The sequence below is a fragment of the Phascolarctos cinereus genome, unplaced genomic scaffold, assembly GCF_003287225.1.
Source record: "Phascolarctos cinereus isolate Bilbo 61053 unplaced genomic scaffold, phaCin_HiC Scaffold_4;HRSCAF=312, whole genome shotgun sequence".
Lineage (NCBI taxonomy): Eukaryota > Metazoa > Chordata > Mammalia > Diprotodontia > Phascolarctidae > Phascolarctos > Phascolarctos cinereus.
Genome location: NW_027555847.1, coordinates 184,238,458 through 184,262,557, shown reverse-complemented (window position 1 = coordinate 184,262,557; position 24,100 = coordinate 184,238,458). Strand labels below are relative to the sequence as shown.

Sequence of the window (24,100 nt, the reverse complement as noted above, 5' to 3'; positions counted from 1 at the left end):
CTACTTCTAGGGTTGTTGTATGAGGATGAAATGAGATAATATTTGTAAAGCACTTAGTATGATGCCTGGCATAGAGCAGGTATTTAACAAATGCTTGTTCATTCCCCCTTCACCACGTATCATCTGAATTACTTAAGTAGCCCAAGTATTCCTGGGCCTTGCCAGCCAATCTACCACTGCCCACATAGGAATTCTATGCCTTTTCATCTGTGCTACAGCTGATGTGTGTGTGCGTGTGTGTGTGTGTTGTGTGTGTGTGTGTGTGTGTGTTGTCTCTCCCAATTAGAGTATGAGCTCCTTGAGCACAGGCGCCATCTTGCTTTTTTTTTTTTTTAGAAATTATGTCACCAGCAACTAGCACAATGCTTGGCACATTATATATGCTTAATAAGTGATCATTCATTCATTCATTCATTCATTCATTCATTCATTCATTCATTCATTCATTTATTCTTGTTTGCTTTCACTGACTCCACCAAATAGAAACCCCTAAGTTTCTACACATGGGAGAGATAGTTGATGGAGTGGATATGCGGGCTGAGGTTGGAGTTCTTAGCCGAAATGTGGTGATCAGAGGAGAGATGGAAGCCTCCTGCTATGCTGACAACCAATGTCAATTCTTCAACTACGATACCTTTGGGGGACATGTCCAGGTATGCTCTGATGATGTAAACAGTATCGGGCTAGTTGAAGACATTTTTGTAGAAATTTCCAAGGTGAAGATTTAATTTTATAGAGGAAAATACCTAGTTTCAGTGTTCTTCACCCTAATATGAAAAGGCATTTTTAGGGAACAAAAAAGGAGGGTGTTTGTTTTTTTAACTGACCTACACTTGGAATGAAACTAAAAAAAGGTTTATGCCATGAAGGATTAACCAAATGAATTAATTAGGAAGAGGTGGGTATTACAAGGAGATATTTATTTCTGATTTGGATGCCTGTTCCTGTCCTTTTTATAAGAATAAATTTTATTTATCTTATAAGATTATAATATTAATATATACACAAATAGTACACAAAAAAAATATCCCTGACAGAAATCCTTTCTGGGGAGGTGGAGGTGGGACTGGCCCTGTAATTTCATTTGTATGTGGAACTCCCAATGTGGAAACTGTGCCAATGTGGACTGGCACTTGCTTGACAACTTAAAGTTTTAGAAAGTTCGTTGGGCACTGACTGGTTAAGTGACTTGTACAGGGTCACACAGTTCCTATGTATCAGAGAAGGGACTTGAACCTAGGTCTTCCTGATTCCAAGGTTGCTTCTCTATTCTCTATCTACCCTAATGGTTTTCAAGTTGTGGTCTGGGGAGACCTGAGGCATCTCAGACCCTGTTGGGGGGGGTCTGTGTGATAAAAACAATTTTCTTAATAATATGAAGATGGTAAATATTGATAGATATAGCCCAAATAAACAAAAGCCCTTGAAGGAAGTCCTCAATAATTTTTAAGGGTGTAAAGGGGTCCTGAGACCACAAAGTTTGAGAACCACTCCTGTATTCTAAGCTGCCTCTCAGCAATACTTTTATTTGCGTCAAATAGTTGCACTTTTAATACCGTAATTTGTTGGATAAATGGAATCATATGGAATAATTTTTAAATGACATTTTGTAAAACAACTGAAAAAGTTATAGTTTATAAACTTTTCTATTATACCGAATTCTGAAAACTTGGTCAAGTGTCCTTTTGTAGAGATATAATAGTGTGTTTCAAGAACCAAAGTGTTTGTTAATAGTATTTGAATTCATGATCATGTAGAAACTTAAACAAACAAAAGGTTTTCTTGATTGGTTACAAATATGCTAACAATGTAAAATCCTGTTTACCACTTTGATAGTAGGTTTCTAAATATAGGAATGGAAAGAAAAGACAAATTGACAAAAAGAGATGTTACAATCAGAGCTTACTGGCAGATTTAGTTCCTGAAGTTGTCCAAGTCACATTCGTTTTTACTCTTGGAATTGGCTGAGACTCTCTGGGGTTTTGTTTATTTAAAAAATTTCATAGATTCAGGGAAGAAGTTTTCTGTTAATAGTCTAAAATCCAGAGAAACAAACGTGAAACAAGTAAACCCATGTAGTTTTTGCAGGATCTTTCTATTCTTTCCTTCCCTCCTTCCTTCCTTCCCTCTCTTTCTTTCTTTCTTTCTTTCTTTCTTTCTTTCTTTCTCTTTCTTTCTTTCTTTCTTTCTTTCTTTCTTTCTCCTTCCCTCCTTCCCTCCCTCCCTCCCTCCCTCCCTCCTTCCTTCCTTCCTTCCTTCCTTCCTTCCTTCCTTCCTTCCTTCCTTCCTTCCTTCCTTCCTTCCCATTTCTTTTATTGCTTACCTTTTAATTGATTAGGGTACTTTACATATTCCCCTTTATCTTCTTCCTCCCATCTACTACAGGGTTTTCTTTTTAAAAAAAATGCCAATCCTTTTCTGTTTCTTAAAGCATGGAATTTATTGATTTCAGTACTTTGTGTTGTAGATTCAGAAAAACTTCACCTCGGTCCATCTTTCCCACGTGGAACTAAAGCATCTGGGGCAGCAGCAGCTGGGGAAATATCCGGTGCATTTTCACCGATGTGGCGACGTGGATGATAGAGGAGGTTACAGACCTCAGACTTACCTGGATGGTGTGTCTATTCATCACTGCTTCTCTAGATGTGTTACTATCCATGGAACAGATGGTCTGCTGGTAGGTAGACTCTTAAATCTAACCTTAAGTTATTGTTGAAAACAAAGCAGTCTAGAGCCTATTGCAAAATCAGCTCATTGTGCCAAATTTCCATGGCCTTTCAACCATATGTAAATCATTTCTTTCACTCTATGCCTAGGTCTGTCTTGTTTCTACTGTGCTTTTAGATATTTATCTTTCTCCAGTAAGCCAATTTTTCTTGCCAAAGCAGTTATAATACCAGGGGAATAAATAAAACTCGACATTTGACTTTTTTTTTTTTTTTGCTGCTGCTGCAGATAAGGAAGCTTCCTCTTGCAATTGTACCGAGAATGTTAAACTGAGTATCATTTGCACTTAATTTGTAGTAAATCTTGTTACTAATGACATAATGGACTTGTATTTCTGCAGATAAAAGACACTATTGGATTTGACACACTAGGCCATTGTTTCTTCTTGGAAGATGGCATTGAGCAAAGGAATATTTTGTTCCACAACCTTGGGCTTGTCACCAAACCAGGCACTCTTCTTCCCACTGACAGGAATAACACCATGTGTACAGGCATTAGAGGGAAAGTGTATGGAAATTATGTCCCTGTGCCTGCTACAGATTGCATGTGAGTACTTAGCAGATGGGGAAATTTAAAAAAAAAAAGTAAAACAACTCATTTGTTTATATTGGTGTTATAACTTTAGAAAATTTTAGACTTTTGCGTTGGTCAAGATTCTTCATGAAGAAATTTTAATCTTTCTTAAAAAATGCATTTCAGGGCTGTTTCAACATTCTGGATTGCTCATCCTAATAACCATCTGATAAGTAATGCAGCTGCTGGCTCACAGGTAAGGCACATGGGCCTCCCATCATATTATTGAATTATTCTTTCTGTATGTTCACTAAAAAGTTTGTGCATGTGGTATATATTCTGTTTTGTGGTGTTATAAATACTCAGTGTTTTTCCAGGGTATTGACCTGACCTGTTGTCACAAGGACAGAAGATAATTCTTCTGTCTGTTCTGGGTCCCTCCATTATTTTAGCCTATGGAGTAAAACAGGTGCTGTCTTCAAGAACAGTATTGTCTCCAGTGTGCATTATGAGTATATAGTATATAGCTATTGTCATCAGTCTCTTCTGTTTGAGTGGCTACTATTTGAGTCATGGTATTTAGTGATGATATGCTGATTGCCTCAACTTTCCTTTCTGAGAATGGATTGTTTTAGAGGCTGTAGTAACAAGTATTGAGCCTTTATGATAATAGGTAGAAAGTGGCCCTATTGACTTCAGGCTGTCTCTCCTTTGTTTAGGCAGCTGGATTCAGCCATGTGATTTGGCAGGCACTGGAGTGCTGGATTGGATGTCTGGGGCAAGTTTTGTTATTAGGCTAATTTTAGGTAGCTAGTGGAACTCCCTTGGTAGAGAGGACTAATGTTGTCCCATGATGAGCTTGCAAAAACCCACACTTATGGTTTAATGGGTGTGTTTAAAAAAAAAAAAGAAAGAAAACATGGCACTTTAAGTTGCTGTCTCCCTAAGGCAGTATCAGTGCTGGCCAAATACAGCTAGAAAGTTATGAAATTTGCCTTCTTATCTTAATATATTGAGGGTGTATATTTTGGATATCACTACTATTAAAAGAAAACAGCTTTGGATGGAAGGAAACACTTGACACTGCTTTCCAGAACTTGAGGATATGGTCTGGGTGAGTCTGGCTTGAATCAAAAGACTAGCTGAAATGCATTCTCCTTTGGGAAAACTGGTATACAGGAGTCAGTATTAGTACAGTGTCTGACACATAGTAAGCAATTAATAAATGTTTATTGATTGCTTGATTGACTTGCTCCTATTGAAACAATTTCTTCATGAATGTAAATTTCACAGCTCACAGGGACCATAGTTCTAGACCTTGAAAGGACTTGAGGGGTCATTTTGTCCGACTTCCTCATTTTACAAATGAGGCAAGCGAGGAGGCCCAGTGAGGTTGTGACTTGCCCAAAGGCACATAGGTAGTTTAATTCAATCCTGACAGCCCTCTGTAGGCTTTTTGTTTGATAGCCTGTAGACAACCCTTCTCTGTGTTATGCTTTGTAATGACCCATATTATGAAACTTCTGATCTGAAGATGGATCCTTATAGATAGGATAACTATGATGTCAGTGGGTCGGTAAACAGTTACTAGGTGCCTATTATGTGCTAAGCGCTGACATCTCTAACCAGTCTCATTTAGCATCGTCCTTTGATATGTATGATCTCAAGGACGGGAATCAAGGATAAAGATTTCTTTCAGTTGTTTCAGGATCAATATGTTGAATAAAATGTTTGGAAAGGATCTATGGGAAAATATAAGGAAATGTTATTCTCTTGTTGTAGTACCCAGTGTGTACTAAAAGGCATGCCCTTTGAGCTCTGTCTCTCTTTGTCTCTCTGTCTCTGTCTCTCTCCGTTTCTCTCTGATCTCAGGCTTGGTGCTATGGAATGAAAAAACGTGCTCACCTTCATTTCTTTCTTCCTAGGGAAACTCATCCAGCAAAGCTAGCTAGCCCTTTGGCAGGACTTTCACTCTTGAAGTAAATGAAGCCCTTTCTTCAGTGTACATCTCCATGGTTCTTATGCAAAAGTTCCTTTTACCTGTTTTAACTGCACAGTCAACAAGACAACAAGCATTCATTAAACACTTACTTTGTGCCAATTACTATGCTTAGCCCAGGGGAGATAAATATAAGCAGAAAGCTTACGTTCTAAAAGAAGGAGACGACACACAAAATGAAGCTAAAAGTGGGGGGTTGGGATGGGGGTAGAGAAGGAGAGGAGGCAAGGGGAGAAAGCCTGGAGAGTTGGGAGTTGACCACAGAGAAGAATGAAAATATGGCTGGCCTGGGCAGTTTTTTAAAATGAATTCTGGTAGGAACTACAAGGCCAAAGGGTACTTCCAGGGTGAGGAGACTGCAGGAGGGGCTTCTGAGTTAGGGTGAAGAGGCTGCTTGTGGAATGGTGGAAAAATTCAGGAAAGTCAGGGAAGGATCACAGAGAGTAATGAAGCACATTTTTTTTTTTAACAAGAAAAAGCTGTGGGACCAGAGACTCATTTTGGGATAAATTTTTTCCCTTTGGTTTTAACTTGCAAGTTTGGGTTGTATCTGTACTAAGCTCTTCTCCCTGCCTCCAAGTATGCTTTCTTTCATCTATCACCTTTGTGAATGATGCCAATAGGAGCAAATATATACATTTTTCCCACACTAGTTCGTTAATGAGGTACAATTATAGCCTTTTCAAAAGAAAACAAAAGTCATGTTTTATTCTCTCATGTTCTCAATTCACATAAGGTTTTCCTCTTCCTTATTCTTAGGTTTCATCTGTTTGTTTCATCAAAGTAAGGTAGAAGACTATTTTATCCTCTGTATAATGAGTCTTTGTTTATATTCTATGTTAATAGTTAGTAGACTAAGACAGACTCAGCTATTTCCACTTTTATATCTTAAGTGCAGAAAATTCCTAAATCTTTCCTGTGTTCCTCTTAAGGGCAGTAACACAGTATTCAAACTGACAACATTTCCAAGGCCAAACAGGATGCTGATTCATTTATGCTGTGTTTTTTCTTTTGAAAAAAAAGTTTCAGGACAGGAAGGGCATTAGAGCTATTTGCAAGAAGTCAATAAGATCTGTATGTTGGCTGAATGGTTGTCTAATGGGCATGACTCATCTATTGATCATTTTAGGACTAAACAAAAAACCTTATTGCCTAGACTCAGTGTGTTGTCTTTGTGGTGAGTCTGTTGACTTGGCCCTTTCTTTCCTTCTTTTTTTTTAAATTTTAAATTAATTAATTTATTTTTAGTTTTCAACATTCACTTCCATAAGCTTTTGAGTTTTAAATTTTCTCCACTTCCCTCCCCTTTCTCCTCTCCAAGACAGCATGCAATCTGATTTAGGCTCTACACATACATTCTTATTAAACATATTTTCACATTAGTCATGTTGTAAAGAAGAATTAGAACCAATAGGAGGAACCATGAGAAAGAAGAAACAAAACAAAACAAAAAAAGAGAGCAAATAGTATGCTTTGATCTGCATTCAGACACCATAGTTCTTTCTCTGGATGTGGATAGCATTTTCCATCATGAGTCTTTCAGAGTTGTCTCAGATCCTTGTATCACTGAGAAGAGCTAAGTCTATCAAAGTTAGTCACAATGTGATTGTTACAACTTGGCCCTTTCCTAAACATGCCTGGAAATGATTTTAGTACTAGATAATAACCAAAGACTTTTTAAGCAAATGGTAGTAGAAACTTATTATTTTAACATCTTTTTTTTGCCTAATCTAAAAAACAAGCTGAAATGGGTTTTAAGTCTATTTTGTGGGTTCAAGTGTACTATCTGTAGGTTTGGTTCTTTGTAATTTGTTCTTAACCTGAAACACAGTACATTAATGTTTAGGGAAATGGAATGAAGTGATTGATATAGAAAGAGATTGGATGAGAATGTCTTTTTTTCCCCCAATATATTTTTATTTTGTTAACCATATCCCAATTGCAAGTAAATTTTTTTAACCATTCGTTTTTAAATTTTGACTTCCAAATTTTCTCCCATCCTCCCACCCTTCCCTCCTTCTTGAGAAGGCATTTTGGTATTGGTTTTACATGTGAAATCATATATAATCAAAACGTTTCCATATTAACTATATTGCAAAAGAAAACAGACCAAAAAAGAGAAGAGTAAAGAAAGTAAAAAATTCAATTTGTATTCAGAGTTCATAATTTTTCTTTCTGATGGGGGTGGGGAGCATTTTTCATAACCGGTCCTTTGGAATTATCTTGGATCATTGTCTTGATCTAGCTAAGTCTTTCACAGTTGATCATCCTTACAATTTTGCTGTTGCTATGTGCAATTTTCTCCTGATTCTGCTCATTTCACTTTGCATGAGTTCATATAAGTGTTCCCAGGTTTTTCTGAAACCATCTTGTGACAAGAATGTCTTTTTAAAAAAAATAAGTTTGTTTTTTTACTAATGATCTCTTCATTTTGATTTTAGGATGCTGGAATATGGTATTTATTCCACAAAGAAGCCACAGGGGAATCCCGTGAATCACATGGATTAACCAAAGCAGAACTTACACCACTGGGTATTTTTTATAACAACAGAGTTCATTCAAATTTTAAGGTCAGTTCCTATTGTTTCTTGCACCAATGGGTAAATTTTTTTTTTCTGGGAGAAAAGATGTGAGCACGGTTGAGGAATGGAAGTTAAAACCAGTCATAAAGGAAATTAATTTTGAGCTTTTGGACTAATTACTCTAACAAATATATGAAGGATAGTTTTATTTGTATATTGTATATGCTTGCTTTGGGGAAAGAATCTCACTAATATGTTTGAGTAGCTTTAGAATTTTCGTACTATGTAAATTCTGAGGGTTTCTCAGTGCATTAACACTAACATGAAGGCATTTCTTTATCCCAATGGGCAGCAGGAATATCTGAACTGAGTAATTTTGTAGAAATGTGTTTCACATGTGGCTGGTCTCACATATGGACTTTATACATATCCAGTGAGACATGTATATGTGTGTGTGTGTGTGTGTGTGTGTGTATATACACACACACACAACTTTATTTGGAATACACTTTACTTCACTTAAAACTTTTAGATGTATTTCTAATCCTGTTCAAATTAGACATAAGTTTCAGGAGGAAGGAATCTTTTCCTCCTATATGTGATATCACAGTGATTAGTACTGTGCTATTATGATCAATAACATTTAACTGATTGACTAAATGAATGAGTGAAATGTTTTTTCCTTAAATAGATTTGACAACTTAAAAAAAAGGCCAAGCAAAACCTTTTGTGACATTGGAATCTGGTTGTTGGGGGAAGATGGACAAATTGTTTCTTCATAATGTAAATCTGACATAAATAGTAATTTACCTGGCTTTTAATAATACTTTTTTTGTGTGTTATGTGAAGTCCAGAATCCTTGCCCATAAATGTGTTCCATTTCAGTTTTAAATGAGCGTAGTGCTATTCAGATGTTCCCCTAAAAACTCTATTGTCATACTTTAAAGAGCTTAAAAATATTTTTAATAATATTTCACTTATTTATTCTTTTTTAAAAAAATATAAATAGTAATTTATTTAAAAAAGGAAACAAATGTATTAATTGGCTACTATGTGCCAGGCACAGTGCTAAGCACTTAACAAACATCTCATTCAGTATTCACAAGAATCCTGGGAGGTATGCGCTGTTCTTATTCCCATTTTCTAGTTGAGGAAACTGAGGCAGACCGAGGTTAAGTGACTTTCCCAGGGTTGCGGAACCAGTAAGTATCTGAGGTAGAATTTGAACTCAGAACTTCTGGACTCCAGGCCCAGTGCATTATCCACTGCACTTCCTAGCTGCCTCTAAAAAGTAATAATAACTCACATTGACATATAGTACTTTGTGGTTTATAAAGCATTTTCCTTGCAACAATCCCTTGAGGAAATATAGTATTATTAACGAAGATCACATAGTTAGGAAATGTCAGAGTCAGGACCCTAACTGACATCTGTAAGCCTGAGATTCTTTTCACTCCACCATGTTATAGGGCAAATTATCTTCACTCTAGGAACAACCAGGTATTTGTGGGATGAAGAGACATTTCAAAGTAATAATATGTGAAAGCATTTTTTCAAAGTGAAAAATCCCACAAACATTTAATATAGTAGTTCAGTAGACATTTGGCAAGTGAAGTGTTCTCAGTATAAATTTTTACTTTTGTTTCCTGAGAGACAGAATGTTATAGGGGAGTCACTCAGCGGGCCTCAGTTTCCTCTTCTCTACAGTGGATTAGAGTAGATGGTTTCTGAGGTTCCTTTAAGAGCTCTAGATCCTGTGACCAAGGGTCAGAATCCTGGGATTGGAGTTTGTTTTTCTGATGTTTACTAGCTCTGTACCTGGAGGCTAGTTATGACTCCTCTGAACCTCAGATAGGCTTATGACTCTCGTAAGTATGATTTCAAGTATGGTCCTCACCTGACAGAAGAGTTGCAAAACATAAAGTGCTATTTTTATTTTTAGTATTCTAAATGTATAAACACAGATATTTATTTTTTAAATTTTGGACAGCAGTTTTAAAATTGTGTGAGTGATTAATTTGTTTTCACCCTAAGTAAGAAATCTATATAATGACCATTCCCAAACACAATTTTACTGTCAAAATTAAGTACACATACAAATAATAGATCATCCACTCATCATTATTTTGTATAAAATCTGCATTATATTTATTATATTTATGTAAATATCAGTATTATACACACGGGACACTTATGATTTGAGCAGATGGTTTCAGATTTTCAGTCATATGCTATAAAATTTCCTTTCCACATCTGAACAAAGACCAGTGGCCATCTTGTCAACCAAGTACCCCAGTGACCGAAGCAACTTTGACCCAGTGTTTCTCAGTGAGAAGAAATATTTCACTCAATATTTATGTATCTCAGCATCAGATGCTGTCAGATGTCTGAGAGGTTTCCCCAGGTTTTAGTCTTTTATATGTCCCTGGGAAAGGTTTGTACTGATATAAGACAGAATGAGTTGCTAAATGATTGAAATAGCTTAAAAAAGAAAGGGGATCCGTTTGCAACATATTTAGAATTTCTTTTTAGCTTCAGGACTATTTGTGAGAGAAGATTGTGGTTTCTTGACTCATGTACATGTGGTCATGGTTTTAAGCACATGCTCCTTAATTATGTTTTCCAGGCAGGTTTGTTTATCGACAAAGGCGTAAAAACATCCAATGCTAGTGCTTCTGATCCAAGAGAGTATCTCTGTTTGGATAACAGTGCAAGGTACACATCTTAACTTCTAAAATTCTACCCAGTGTATACTAAGCCAATGGAAACTTTCTAAGTCAAGTCATTGATAATAATTCAATTCAACAGGTATTTGTTATGTGCCTGCTGTGTGCCTGGTGCTGTGCTGGGGACAAAAAGCTAAAGATGAAAACAGTTCCTACCTTCCAAGAGCTTATGTTTTACTGATGAGGTGGGGTGGTGGTGGTGGTGGGGGTAGATATAAAGATAAGTAAATACAAAATTACACATTGATTCCTGGAGAGAGGTTACTAATATGGGGGGACTCAGGAGATGATGATAGTAATGATAATAATAATAATGATAATATGTCACCTTTGTGGGGTGGGCTATGCCCAATTTATACTTGTAAGAAACAGTTTTATAGAAAGTAACTGACTTGCTTAGGGTCACACAGCAACAGTGTTGCAGCTGGATTTGGACTTGGGTCTCTCCTGATTCCATTGTGCTACGCCGACACTAGAAACAAAAATTAAAATGAAGTCTTCAGAAAGTATGAAATAGCCCTTTTTGTGAATGTTGAGGAAACGTATTTTACTGTTTTGGCATCTATGCAGTAATATAAGCTTCATCTTCAAATACCACAGAAGTAACTGGTGCCTTTCCTGTTTATGTCACTCTTTCCCCATCCTTATTGGTGCCATCTTTAGTCAGTTAGTCATTCAATCAGTAAACATTTGTTAAGCACCTACTATGTTCCAGGCACTAAGTGCTGGGGATACAAAAGGAGACAAAAGACAGTCCCTGCCCTCAAAGGAGCTCACAATCTAATGGGGGAGGCAACATGCAAACAAATATATTTAAAGCAAGCTATATACAGGATAAATAGGAAATGATTAAAAGAGGGAAAACACTGGAGTTAAGAGGTATTGGGGAAGGCTTCCCTATATATAGGGATTTTAGTTGGAACTTAAAGGAAGCCAGGGAGGTCAGTGTAGGAGTGAAGGAGGGAGAGCATTCCAGGCACGGGGGAACAGTCAGAGAAAATGCTCAGAGCTTCTTCCTTTCAGATCCTTCTTCCTGCTTTCCCAATAAATTTAGTATTGTGGCTCACCTTCTTCCTTTCCACCCTAAGGCCTGCTATAATCCCTCAGGGACTTTGGTACCTAGTATGTTGATGAGCTAACAACCTAATTACTTATTTCCTCAGCTCCTCCAGATCCAATAATTTCTTCCTCCACTCTGCTTCTGCCATACTCTTGCAATTTCATTACCTCCAGGAGCTAGAATTTTGAAATTCCATTCTAATTACACAACCTTTATCTTTCTATTTCTCCCACTCTTGTTTATAATAAATACATCATCCTTTCTTATAACCACTAGTCTTTTGAGACCGTCGCTATTCGACTCAATTTCCCCTGTTGCTTGCCTTGATGCTGAGCCTTGACCCTATGGTCTGCCTCTGTAATGTTAGACTATTACCCTAGAATCCCTTGCCTGGCTGATCTAACATTCTCAACTTGCTCATCTTCATCCTATCACCGTCTACTGTCATTCCAACTTTGCTTAAGCTCCAGGGCCTGAGAGCATTGCTGAGAAAAAGAAGTAATGAAATAAGCTGATTTTAGGGACTGAATTTATCATTCACAATCTCATTTGGGCCCTTGATTGATGTAGTTTGACATATTTTTTATTTTAGTCTTATTAATTCCTGTCTCTTCTCCCACAGTGATAAATCCAACCCTTCTCCCCTTCCTTTTGCTACTTATGATACCCCTATACTTTCAACAGAAGATTTAGCCTCTTAATTAAAAAGCTTGAGGCCATCTGCTGTAGGTTCCCTCATGCATTCATCCCACACTGTTCCACTCCTCACAGCTTCTTAGAATTAATACCAAATTATTTTCTCTTGCTTCCTTTTGGCTACAGAAGAAAAGGCATCTATTCCTTAGTGAGATGAATTTCTTTATGTGCACCCTTGATTGCATTCCCCACCTTCCTTCTTCATGACTTTGTTTTAGTAGTTATCCCCCTCCCTTCTGTCTCTGTCTGTCTTTCATGCATCTTTAATATCTTCCTTTCTATTGGCTTCTTTTCATCTACCTACAAATGTCTGTGTCTTCCCCAGTCCTAAAAAATTCATCTTAAAAATGCTTCATTTTCTTTCTTCTGTTTCTTTTCTTGTTTTATTACCCTCTCCCTATCCTCTTTTCCCTCCCCCATCCCCTTACCATTGCAGAATAAAAAGACAAAATCCTTGTAACAAATCTTGGAAGTCAAATAAAACAATTTCCCAGACTGATTGTCTGATAATGTAACTCTTATTCTGCATCATGAGTACGTCACCTTTCTGTCAGAGAGTAGTATGCTTTATCTTCAGTCCTTTGGAATCATGGTTGGTCATTGAATCCAACCATGATTCCAAAGGACTGAAGATAAAGATCAAATTTGAGTGTTTCAAAGTTGTTTTTCTTCATAATGTTATTTTATTTTATTTTATTTATTTAGTTTTTTTGGCTAGGCAATGGGGTTAAGTGACTTGCCCAGGGTCACACAGCTAGTAAGTGTTGTGTGTCTGAGGCCGGATTTGAACTCAGGTCCTCCTGAATCCAGGGCCGGTGCTCTATCCACTGCGCCACCCATAATGTTATTGTTAACTTGTTCTCCTGGTTCTGCTCACTTCCTTAACCAGTCTTTCAAGTACAGCTGAAGTGCTACCTTTTCTATGAAGCCTTTCTTGAAGCTCCTCATTGTGCATAATTTTTCTGTTGGGCCTCTTGCAGCACTTTGGTTTACGCCTCTGTGACGTATTTATGCATTGCAGTTATGTGGTCATGCGTGGTGACTCTTTAGTAAATTGTACTCTCCATGAGAATATGTCCTACATCTTAGCTGATTTTTTTTCCATTACCCTAGTACCTAGCAGAGTACTTTTGCACAGCATAGATTCATGATAAAAGTTTCTTAAATGGAATCACTTTCTTTGTCATCAATTTGAGATTTCTGCACAGTTTCAGAAAGCCATTGCTTCTTGCTCATTGAAGAGAGAAGAGTGTAGTTAAGCAATAGTGACTTTGCAATGTGTCATAATAATGTGTTTCTAGAGGAGGCTTGCATAAAGCACTGACTCACCTTTGAATTCAGCTACTTTGAGACAGTGAAGCAGTGCATTCTTGACTAGAATTACAGCTTATTTTTAGGTAGTGAAATGAAGAACTGTCTCCTTCAAGGGGAGTCCAAGTTGGTCAAGTCAACAAGCATTTATTAAATGCTTGTATATGCTTAGCATTGTTTTAAGTTTTGGAAATACCAAGAAAGACAAAAACAGTTCCTGCCCTGAAGGAGATTATATTTTAATGGGGAAATATGTACAACATATACAGAGTATATGAAAGGAACTTGTTCTCCTATAGTAAGATCTGAACTGTCTAGAAGGTTGTTGGTATAGGCATCAGGAATGTATCGTGGACATTTTTTTTGTCTACAAATATAAGAATTCATTATAATGCAAATGGCTATGTACTGTATTCGTTTTGCAGAGTTTTGGGGGGAGAGAGGAGAGGGAAGGGAAAGGGAGGAGAGGAAGAAGAAGAGAAGAAAGAAGAGAGAAAAGGAGAAGGGGGACAGAGAGAGGGAGAGAAAGAGAGCGAAGGGAGGTGGGAGGGGGAGAGAGAGAGAGAGAGAGGGAAGGAAGAAGGGAGGGAGAGAGAGAGAGAGAGGCAGGGAGGGAGAGAGAGAGACAGAGAGAGGGAAAGAGAGAGAGTGTTTTTGTAAATGAAGCAGAGATTTAAATAGCTTTAAGGTTTTAAAAAATGTTTTGCGTAAACTTGTGATCCTTATAGCAATTTTGTGAAGTATATACTATAGGTATTATCCCCATTTCATAGGTGAAGTGGAGAGCAATTAGATTACATTCTCAAAGTCAAATACCTGGTAAGTGTCCGAGGCAATATTTGAAACCAGGTCTTCCTCATTCCAAGTCCTGTTCCCTGTCCACTTCCATGTTATTCCATAGTATTATTTAAGTTGTGTTATAGTCCTAAAAATGACATTTTCCTTTATTCTGTGAATCTTGTCATCTTCTAGCACTATAGCATTTTCCTACAGTAGGTTTAGTGGGATATTTATCCAGGCTAATATGAAGTGATGAGTTCTACAATGTGGTGATCAGCTGAGCTCCTGTTTTCTCTTTAGCATTCCTGACTGTAAGTTGTAAACAGAACCAATGTTGTTTTCCTTTTCAGCCAAAGTGGTAAGGCACTATGTATATACTGTGGTTGATACGTGGTGCAACATTTCAGGCATAACTACATAATTTGAGCTAAGATAAACATAGTTCCAAAAATGGAAATAAAAATTTTGAAAATAATAGCAGAAAACAAAGGGCAAGATGGGTCAACAAAACAACACAGAAAATTATACAAAAAGGAAACAGTAAAAAGTCCTGGGTCTTGGTTAATTTTATTCTATCTCTGATACACCATAGATTAATTACTAACATGATTTGTCTAATGGCCAAGACTTGAGAGATATTGTAGGTTAGGTTGATAGATCTTACAAAATATAAAGCTAAGCCTGGTCTTTAGCAGGTAATTGAAGGAAGAAGTATTCCTGTAGATCACGAAGTCTGACTTCAATGTGAAGTGAGGTTCATTAGTGAGGTGTGGGATTAAGAGAAAGCTGTGGAAAATATGACTTGGTAAAATTAGTCAGCAGTATTCTACAAAGGTCAGATCTATTCTGAAATACTTTTAAGTAATATTCAGACAGCATTTGAAAAGCTAAGAGTAGCATTTAAATAAATAAATAAGAAATTAGAGACTACACAGTTGATCAAAGTATAAAAAAGGAAAGAAAGAATAATAGCCAACTAGGTTTAGAGATCTACTTTGAGATCATAGCATCTTTATTATACTCATTTGATTATTTATCAGAGATCTTGTGCTTACTACATTGCTAAGGAATGTGCTAAATACAGTGTCAACATATGTTTGTCACATATGTTGTAGCCAAAGGTATTGAGAAACCATGAAATCTATGCGTAGAATCGATAGATCAGGAACCAAAAGGGCAGATAGAGCAAAGATCCTGTAGAAATTGTCACCAGATGTGATACATCAAACTATGTGCATTCACTGAAATAAGAAATGCTTTATTTAGGTTAGTGTTTGTAATGTTATGGCTAATCATGAAATCTCTTTGATCCCACTAACTCTTGCACATATGCATATATATAATTCATAGGAAAGGAAATGGGAATTCCATTTGGAAGTAATTATTGAGACTACCATTTTGTAGAAGAAAAATGACAGCACATTTTGACAACTTTCTTAGGCATTTAATTTTACACAAAAAAAATGTCCATGATGTGCACGCATGCATTCAGGTAATTCAGATATGGGAGCCCATGATTAAATTGCCAACTAAATGAGTAATAAGCCAACTCATGAATGAAACATTAGGGTGATGACTTCCATAAGATATACAGGGTACTAAAGTTTAAAAAACTACATTAAGACTATATCTGTTATCTATCTATGTATCTCTATCTGTCTATGTATCTATCTACCTATCTATGTCTGTGTGTATATGTGTACATATATATGTATGTATATATATGTATAGATAGATAGACAGATAGATATACATGCACATATATATACTGAGGCAGTATTTGAAACCAGGTCTTCCTCATATATGTATATGTATATGTATATGTATATGTATATGTATATGTATATGTATATGTATATGTATATGTATATGTATATGTATATGTATATGTATATGTATATGTATATGTATATGTATATGTATATTCACACACACAGAGCTAGGTGGCATGGTGAATAGAGCACTGGCCCTGGAGTCAAGAGGACCTGAATTCAAATCTAGCCTCAGACACTTGACACTTGCTAGCTGTGTGACCCTGGGCAAGTCAGCCCCAATTGCCTCCCCTCTCCCCCCAAAAAAAACCCTGAAAAAAATATGGTATGTGTGTGTGTGTGTGTGTGTGTGTATATATATATATATATATATACATATATATATATATGTATATATATATATATATATATATATATATGACTTTTTTGAATACTCAGTATATATTAGATCTTCTTCAGAAAGACAAATTTACTCACCAGTTAATCAGATTAATTTTATGCCAATAAGATGTCAAACTCCAGAATTGGAGAGAAGGGAGAGTGAGTGTAAAGCCAGTTGTGTGGTGGGAAATTGGAAATTTGGGCTAAGCTTAAAAGATACTGAAAGATATCACGATACAAAAGATATCAACAGAGCCAAAAAAGAGAAAAGATGTGATTAAAAGGAAAATAAATCAAGAGAGCATCTATTCTAAAGCATAAACAGAAGATTGTCAGTTTAATGCACCATCATGGCACAGGCAGCAACAGATTGCCTAGAGTTAGTTCTAGAAATGGCTAGAGAGGCATTGATGTTGCAATGTGTGGTATCAAGGACAATTTTTTTTTCATTTTATTTTGGCTCTCATTGAGAACATTGTGTAGTTTCCTTTATGAAAATACTCCATCTGCTTGGTATTAAACAAGGACTAGGAAACTGCTCAGCTGTGATCCTATCCCGTGGAGGGCTGATTGGTAGCTTAAGAGTCAGAGGAATTGTCCCTTAGGCCCCAGGCTACTGGGGTAGGGTTCTTAGTGTAAGTTGGAGGCAAAGAAAGGCAAATAGATCTGGATTAAAACTCACATATAATATGGATTCAAAGGATAGATTTATCGCATTCATGTCCTATGTCAGGATAAGGGTTGAATAGAATGCGTATGTGAGAATGGCCTCTGTCCCATATAAGCTTAAATCTCCACTTAAGGAATATTTATGATTATATCTTTGCTTATTGACAAGGCAAATCTCAACAACTGGCATATGTTTTTTCTTTTTAGGGTGGAGTCTTTGTAAAAAAATAAGCTTAATACCTTTATGATATATCAGTCACTTCTGGATACAGGTCTCTAACACCCCTGGAACAGAACCTTCCCCTCCCCCTGTCAGCACTTTGTAATCAATCAGTCAGTCCACACACATTCGCTAGGCACTTAACTCTGGGCTTTGGCACCATTCTAAGTTCTGGGAATGCAAAGAGAGGCAAAAACCGTGGCACCTATGAGATGAAGGCTTTAGCAGCTTGGGAGTCTCCTGCAGAACGTAGAATTTGAACTGAGTTTTGAAAGAAGCTAGCAAAGGTAAGAGGTAGAGGGGAAGGGGCAGAGCACTCCAGGCATGGGAACTATAACAAAGAAAAATAATTAGGCAAAACCAACCACATCTGACAGTGTATTTGACATTCAGCTGTTGTGGTCCCCTTCTTCCTAAGAGGAAGGAAACAAGTTTCATTATTGGTTCTCTGGGACCAGTATCAGACTTCATCTTTTTTTTTTTTTCCAGAGGTGCTGGGAAGCACAGTGGACAGAACACTGGGCCTGGAGTCAGGAAGACCTGAGTTCAAATAAGGCTTCAGAGCTTATTAGCTATGTGGCCTAGGACAATCATTTAAACTCTGTTTGCCTTAGTTTCCTTAACTGTGAAATGGAGATAATAACAGTAGTTAGCCCCTAGGCTTGTTGTGGGAATCAAATGAGATAATACTTGTAAAGTGTTTAACACAGTGCCTGACACAGAGTAGGCACTATATAAATGCTTATTCCCTTCCTCTTAGTGTTTTCTTTGATTATAGTCATTATGAAGATTATTATTCTGGTTATGCTTGTTTTTACTGTGCATCAGTTCTTACAGATCTTCCCATGTATCTCTGAATTTCTCATTCACTGTTTCTTATTGTATAAAAACATTCCATACATATATCAGAGTTTGTTCAGTTGTTTTTCTATCTATGCAGTGGTTAGGTTTTTTTCCCCTTTAATTAAAAAAACCCCACAGAATTACTGCTACAATTTTTTTTTTATATATTGAAACTTTTGTTTTGATTTTAACTCCTTGGGAGTAATGTGCCCAACTGAGGGAATTAGTGTGGATATATATTGATCTGCATAGAAAACATTCATGACATGTATGACTATAAAAGGAAGGTGGCTAGTCATGTAGAAAGAATGAGGACTGGCAGATGGACCACCTGAATGAGCATTACACTGGTATCTCATCTGAGACGAAGGCTTCTAGAGGATTAGATAAGTGTATCATGGAGGATTTATAGGAGGGAATGGATAAAAAGCCCAGACTGAAAGTACATAGATATTTGTGAAGATCACTGTTGGAGGAAAAGCTCATACTGATACAATCGTATATCAATGGGAAAACTAATTTTGTATTTCTTTGAATTTTTGAAATATTAATATAATGTTAATACATGGACTAAGATTGAAACTAACATTAATTTTAAATCAGATTACAGGTTTTCTTTTTTTTTAAAAGCCCATTAAGTTATACCGGTACAAATAAGTATGCAACCTAATCCATATCTATAGTACTTTTGTTTTACAGTATTTATACTTTCCTCTCTTTATCTCAAGGTTTCGACCTCATCAAGATGCAGACCTAGAAAAACCCCGTGTTGCTGCGCTCATTGACAGACTCATCACTTTTAAAAATAATGATCATGGAGCATGGGTCCGAGGAGGAGATATTATCATTCAGAATTCAGCGTATGTGACCTAAACAAAATAGCTTAATTGACAGTTGAAAACTTTTTTTTCCCATGATGTTAAATATGAGAGAAGATGGTATTGTATCCTGTAATTATCCTATTTCTCTTAATGTAGGGGCTATCTCATCAAATATAACAAGAGTTGTCCCATTTTGCTTCTTTCTTGGTTTTAGCCTTTATCTTTTGCCTTCTGGAATATTGCTGTCAAACTCTCCTCTCTTTTATATGCAGCTGCCACGTTTTGTGATGATCCTGACTGTGGCTCCTTTTTTTTGGGGGGGTTGTTTGCAGTATTTTGTCTTTGACTAAAATTTCTGGGATTTAGCTAAAGTCCTTAGGGGAGAATTTATATCCCACAGCTGTTTCAGGGACTTCCCCCTTCCCTGGCCCCAGGGCTGTGGTGATGATTTCCTTACTTACCACTAGGGTAGTTTACTTGCTTGTTCTCCTTCAAATGGTTTCTTTTCCTTCTTCCATCATCTTACTTCTTTCCCTGAAAAGAAACTAGTCTGGTAGAATGAAAACACTAGAGTTACACAGAAACTAGGAATTTAACCATATGTGAATAAGAAGGATAACGTCCTAAAACCAAATAAAAATGAGGGAAAACGTTGGTTTTCTTAGAGGCTGCCAAAGGTTCCCCCCCCCCTTAAACTCTTTCATTGCCATTCAAAACAAAACTCTTCTACCACTATCTTAATAGTTTTGTGGACTTATGTTTTTAACATGGCTTGTGGCTATAATATATATTTTCACTCCCAATGTGTGTATAATTTGAAGAGAGGGGTGCTCTATTTTGGTCATAGATTTAATGCTCAAAATTGTTGAATTCTATTATTGAATATGACATTATTGTCATCTGTAGTTTTTGGCAGTTCAAATTCCTTTTTGACCTTGCTGTCCAAGAAAATGGATGGGTATACCAATCAAAGCGATAATTGGAGGATTAATGTTGAAAGGGTTTTGATGATAATAAGCTGATGTTAGTAATGCAAAATCATTTACTTGAAGTTGTCTCTTTGAATTCAGTTCATGTGTTGGGGAGAGTAAAAATTATTGGTACTATGGAGATTTCCCAGCATTTAAATAATGAGGGAGTTACTTTCTTTTACATGATTAATTGAATTTCTCTCATTTCATTTTTCTTGCAGATTTGCAGATAATGGAATAGGCTTAACCTTTGCCAGGTTAGTAATTGCATTTAGCATTTTTTTATTGATTTATTTTCTCTCTTTTCTATCTTTTTTGCCCTACCCTTCCACATTTAAGTTTGCCCCTATGATTCCACTTGACTTTCATTTTGTAAACAAAGATAAAATAATACAGGAAAGCTAGGGAAGGTCCTTTCTGGAAATAATGTTTATGTAGCTCAACAAATATTTATTAAGCATTGTGTTACAGACACTGGGATGTACAAAGATGAAGAGAACACTATTTCCGCCTGCAGAAAGCTTATATAACCTTACAGTTAAATAGGAGATAACCTGTGCATGAATAAATATAATAAAAAAACCCCCGAATATCACTGGTTCATAGGAGAGAGAGGTACAGAAAGTTTAAGGAGAAAGTTCTCTTTAGGCCTGATACCATCAGAAGGCAAAAATTCACTTACTTTGGGTAAGGAATTCTTGGGTAGGTAGGTGGCACAGTGGATAGAGTTCTGGGCCTGGAGTCAGGAAGGCTTATCTCCCTGAGTTCAAATCTGGCTTCAGACACTTCCCTGTTTGTCTCAGTTTCCTCATCTGTAAAATGAGCTAGAAAATGAAATGGCAAAACACTATTATCTTTGCCAAGAAAACCCCAAGTGGGGTCACAAAGAGTCAGACATTAACTGAAACAACTTACCATCTTAACAAGAAGAACGAGGGGTTCTTACTACCAATCAAGCTTCAGTGTTACTAGATTTCTTACAGGCAAATAGAGGTGTCTTCATTTCTTAGTAGAAAATTCTCAAGATTTAAAATTGAGATAAAAAAGGGGAAGAAGCATCTCTGAGAGATGAAAAAGAGGAAGGATATGAAAATTTGGAGATTATTATTTGTTTTGTCAAAAGCTATCCTCCTGTAGTCATGACTCTTACTACATAAGCAAGAGGCAACTAGGTGATGCAGGAGGTTGCGGGCTGGGCAGTCTTTGTGACAAGTCCCTTAACTTCTCTCAGATTCAGTTTCCTTGTCTGTAATGTGGGGATTGTACTTACCTCACAGGATTGTTATGGGGAAAAAATCAGATAATATTTGTAAGCACTTTACAAAACTTAAAGTGCAGTATAAATGCTAACTAATAATAATTTTTTTGGGGGGAGGTTGTGTCCCCAGTTCTTAGCATAATGCTTGCCACATAGTAGATTCTTAATAAATGTTTGCTGACTTAATAATTATATTAAATGAAAGCCCATGTTCTTGCCCTCTTTTTTCTTTTATTAAATGTGGCATATTTTGTCCTAGGACTATCAGATTGTTGCCAACGCCCCCCCCAAAGAAAAACAACTTTAGTTGTATATGTTTAATTTGTAAGATTTTCACTATTTCATGATATGAAGGTATATTGTTCTGATTTTCTTTTCAGAGACAAGAAAATTCCTGATTTGAATTGCAATACATTAAAAGAAATTTAGGGTTTCTTTTATGGCACAATTTTAGCCTGCCTTTCTGTTTGGGTAATTTTAGTCATTCTCATTTTGCAGTGATGGAAGCTTCCCCAATGATGAAGGTTCCAGCCAAGAAGTATCAGAGTCTCTGTTTGTTGGGGAGAGTCAGAACTATGGCTTTCAGGGTGGTCAGAACAAGTACGCAGGCATTGGAGGGATATCCAAGAGACTTCGGACTTTGCCTAGGAACAGGTAAGACTGCTTCCCAGACTTGGAGAGTTTGTGCATTGTAGTGGCCAGAATACTTGGTTGAATCAGGAAAATCCTGGATTGTAATACTGCCCCATGTATTTCCTAGCTGGGTGACCATGGGTAATTCACTTAACCTAAGTTCCTTGCCTGTAAAATGAGGGTAGTGCTGTAGGTAGTGTCTGCTTTGCAGGGCTGTTTTTAAAAAAATGAGTATATTTTTAATTGTTATGAACTTGACAAACAGCAACAGCAACAACAGCAACAAAAAATGGCTCAATGGAGAGAGTGGACTTGGGGTCAAGAAGATCTGAGTTCAAATTTGACCTCAGATACTTAATGGCTGTGTGGTCCTGGGCAAGTCATTGAGCCTCTCTCAGCCTCAGTTTCCTTATCTGTAAAATGGAATTAACAAGAATACTTACCTTCCAGGTCTGTTGTGAGGATCAAATGAGATAATATTTGTAGTTTCAAAACCTTAAAATGCTATATAAATGCTAGCTACTGTAACTATCAATAATGAACACTTTATCTAAACAAAGAAGTAAAGAAAAATATATATGGCATGGCAAAAGTTTATCATGTAGATGTTAGTTTTTTTAAAGTATATATTAAATTTAACTCTATAGTTGGGCATTGTTCTTATCTGTATCCCTTCTGAATTTGCTACTGTTCTCCTCTGTTTTTTAAAAGTTTCATTTTTTTCCATTTCCCCTTTATTTTTACTATCATTACTTCATTCTCCATTTCTCACTATGACTCCTTTTCTGGCCTCCAGAAAAAAAATGCTTTCCTTACAGAGCTGTTGTGAGGATCCAATATAATTTATAAATCTTTAAAGAATGATATAAATATTAGTTATTATCATTAGTGGTATTTTATTAGTTATATTAATAGATCCTAAATCTCTTTGTCTTATTTGGGTTTCTGAATCAGTTCATACAGACCAAAAGTCATATAGAACTGAGTTTTTTGAAATGAGAAAGAAAATTTTTTTGTGAATCCTGAAACTGTTCATTTCCTATTGTGGATTTTTTCCTCTCCATCTTCCTTCTCTCTACTTACTTGTTGTTAAGGAAAAAACAATAACCAGATAAAAATAAAGTTGGCAACTATGAGGACTTCATAGATTTCACAGAATATATGAAAGTAAATAAAAAAGTTTCTTTGAAATTTCTCTATCCTCGTGAGACCCCCTGCTAACTTAGATTCTCTGTGTGTGTGTTTTGAGCTGTAGAATGTTTTGGAGCTGGTATTAGGTCAGCTTTTCTTACTTTGTACTCTTGTAAGGTTTCAGAAATGGCCAGGGCAGAATTTAATTTTAGAAAAGGGAGTTTCTTGAAGAAAACAAATTAATGCAGAAGCTTGACTTGAAAACTACTACAGTGGTATAACAGCTGAATCTGAGATTATACTTTGGCTCTTTCCTTCTCTCCACCCTTATAATCACAGAATTGTCATGGTACAGCTTAGCACTTAGGGCATTTCTTTTTTTTCTTTTTTTTTTCTTTTGCTAGGCAATGGAGTTAAGTGACTTGCCCAGGGTCACACAGCTAGTTAAGTGTCAAATGTCTGAGGCCGGATTTGAACTTAGGTCTCCTGACTCCAGGTGCATTATCCACTGCCACCTAGCTGACCCTAAGGCATTTCTTCAATAATTAATCGACCCTTCAGTCACAGAGGCAGGCTAGAGTTATCATCTCCATTTTACACAGGGGAAAATCAGAATGGATAAGTTAACTAACCTTCCCAAAGACTTCATAGTAGAACCAATGGTAAAACTCCCTGTTTTAATGATCACTAAGGTATGTTGTATCTGTAGACTGGCTCAGAAAAGATATGGTGTGAAGAAAGATTTTTTGTGACCTTTCCAGTCATTTTATACCTTACTTTCCTCCAAGTATTCTACAGTCCTATGACAGTGGCTTCCCTGATGTACCTTGTACAAGATATTGTATTTCCCAGCCTTGGGCATTTTTTCTGGCTGTCCCTCAGGCCTAAAACTCTCTCCTTTCTTGTTTCAGCTTCCGGACTGCCTTATCTTTCTTCAAGTCTCAGCTAAAGTCTTATCTTCGCAAAGAAGCCTTTCATTGTCCTCAGTCTTTGTGTCTTCTCTCAGAGATTTTCTCTGATTTCTCTTTTCTTTATCTTATTTATACATAGTTGTTTGCATGTTGTGT

At 36.6% G+C, this 24,100-nt stretch overlaps 1 protein-coding gene across 1 annotated transcript in view; it reads left to right on the top strand.

Moving 5' to 3' along the window:
- Window positions 1-24,100, top strand: part of CEMIP2 (cell migration inducing hyaluronidase 2) — a 98,419-nt gene that overhangs the window by 43,868 nt on the left and 30,451 nt on the right. Inside the window, 9 exon segments of the mRNA XM_078152816.1 lie at window positions 484-653; window positions 2,468-2,677; window positions 3,068-3,273; window positions 3,427-3,496; window positions 7,681-7,809; window positions 10,388-10,476; window positions 18,948-19,079; window positions 20,233-20,268; window positions 21,768-21,923. Coding sequence (XP_078008942.1) covers window positions 484-653; window positions 2,468-2,677; window positions 3,068-3,273; window positions 3,427-3,496; window positions 7,681-7,809; window positions 10,388-10,476; window positions 18,948-19,079; window positions 20,233-20,268; window positions 21,768-21,923 — 1,198 coding nt within the window.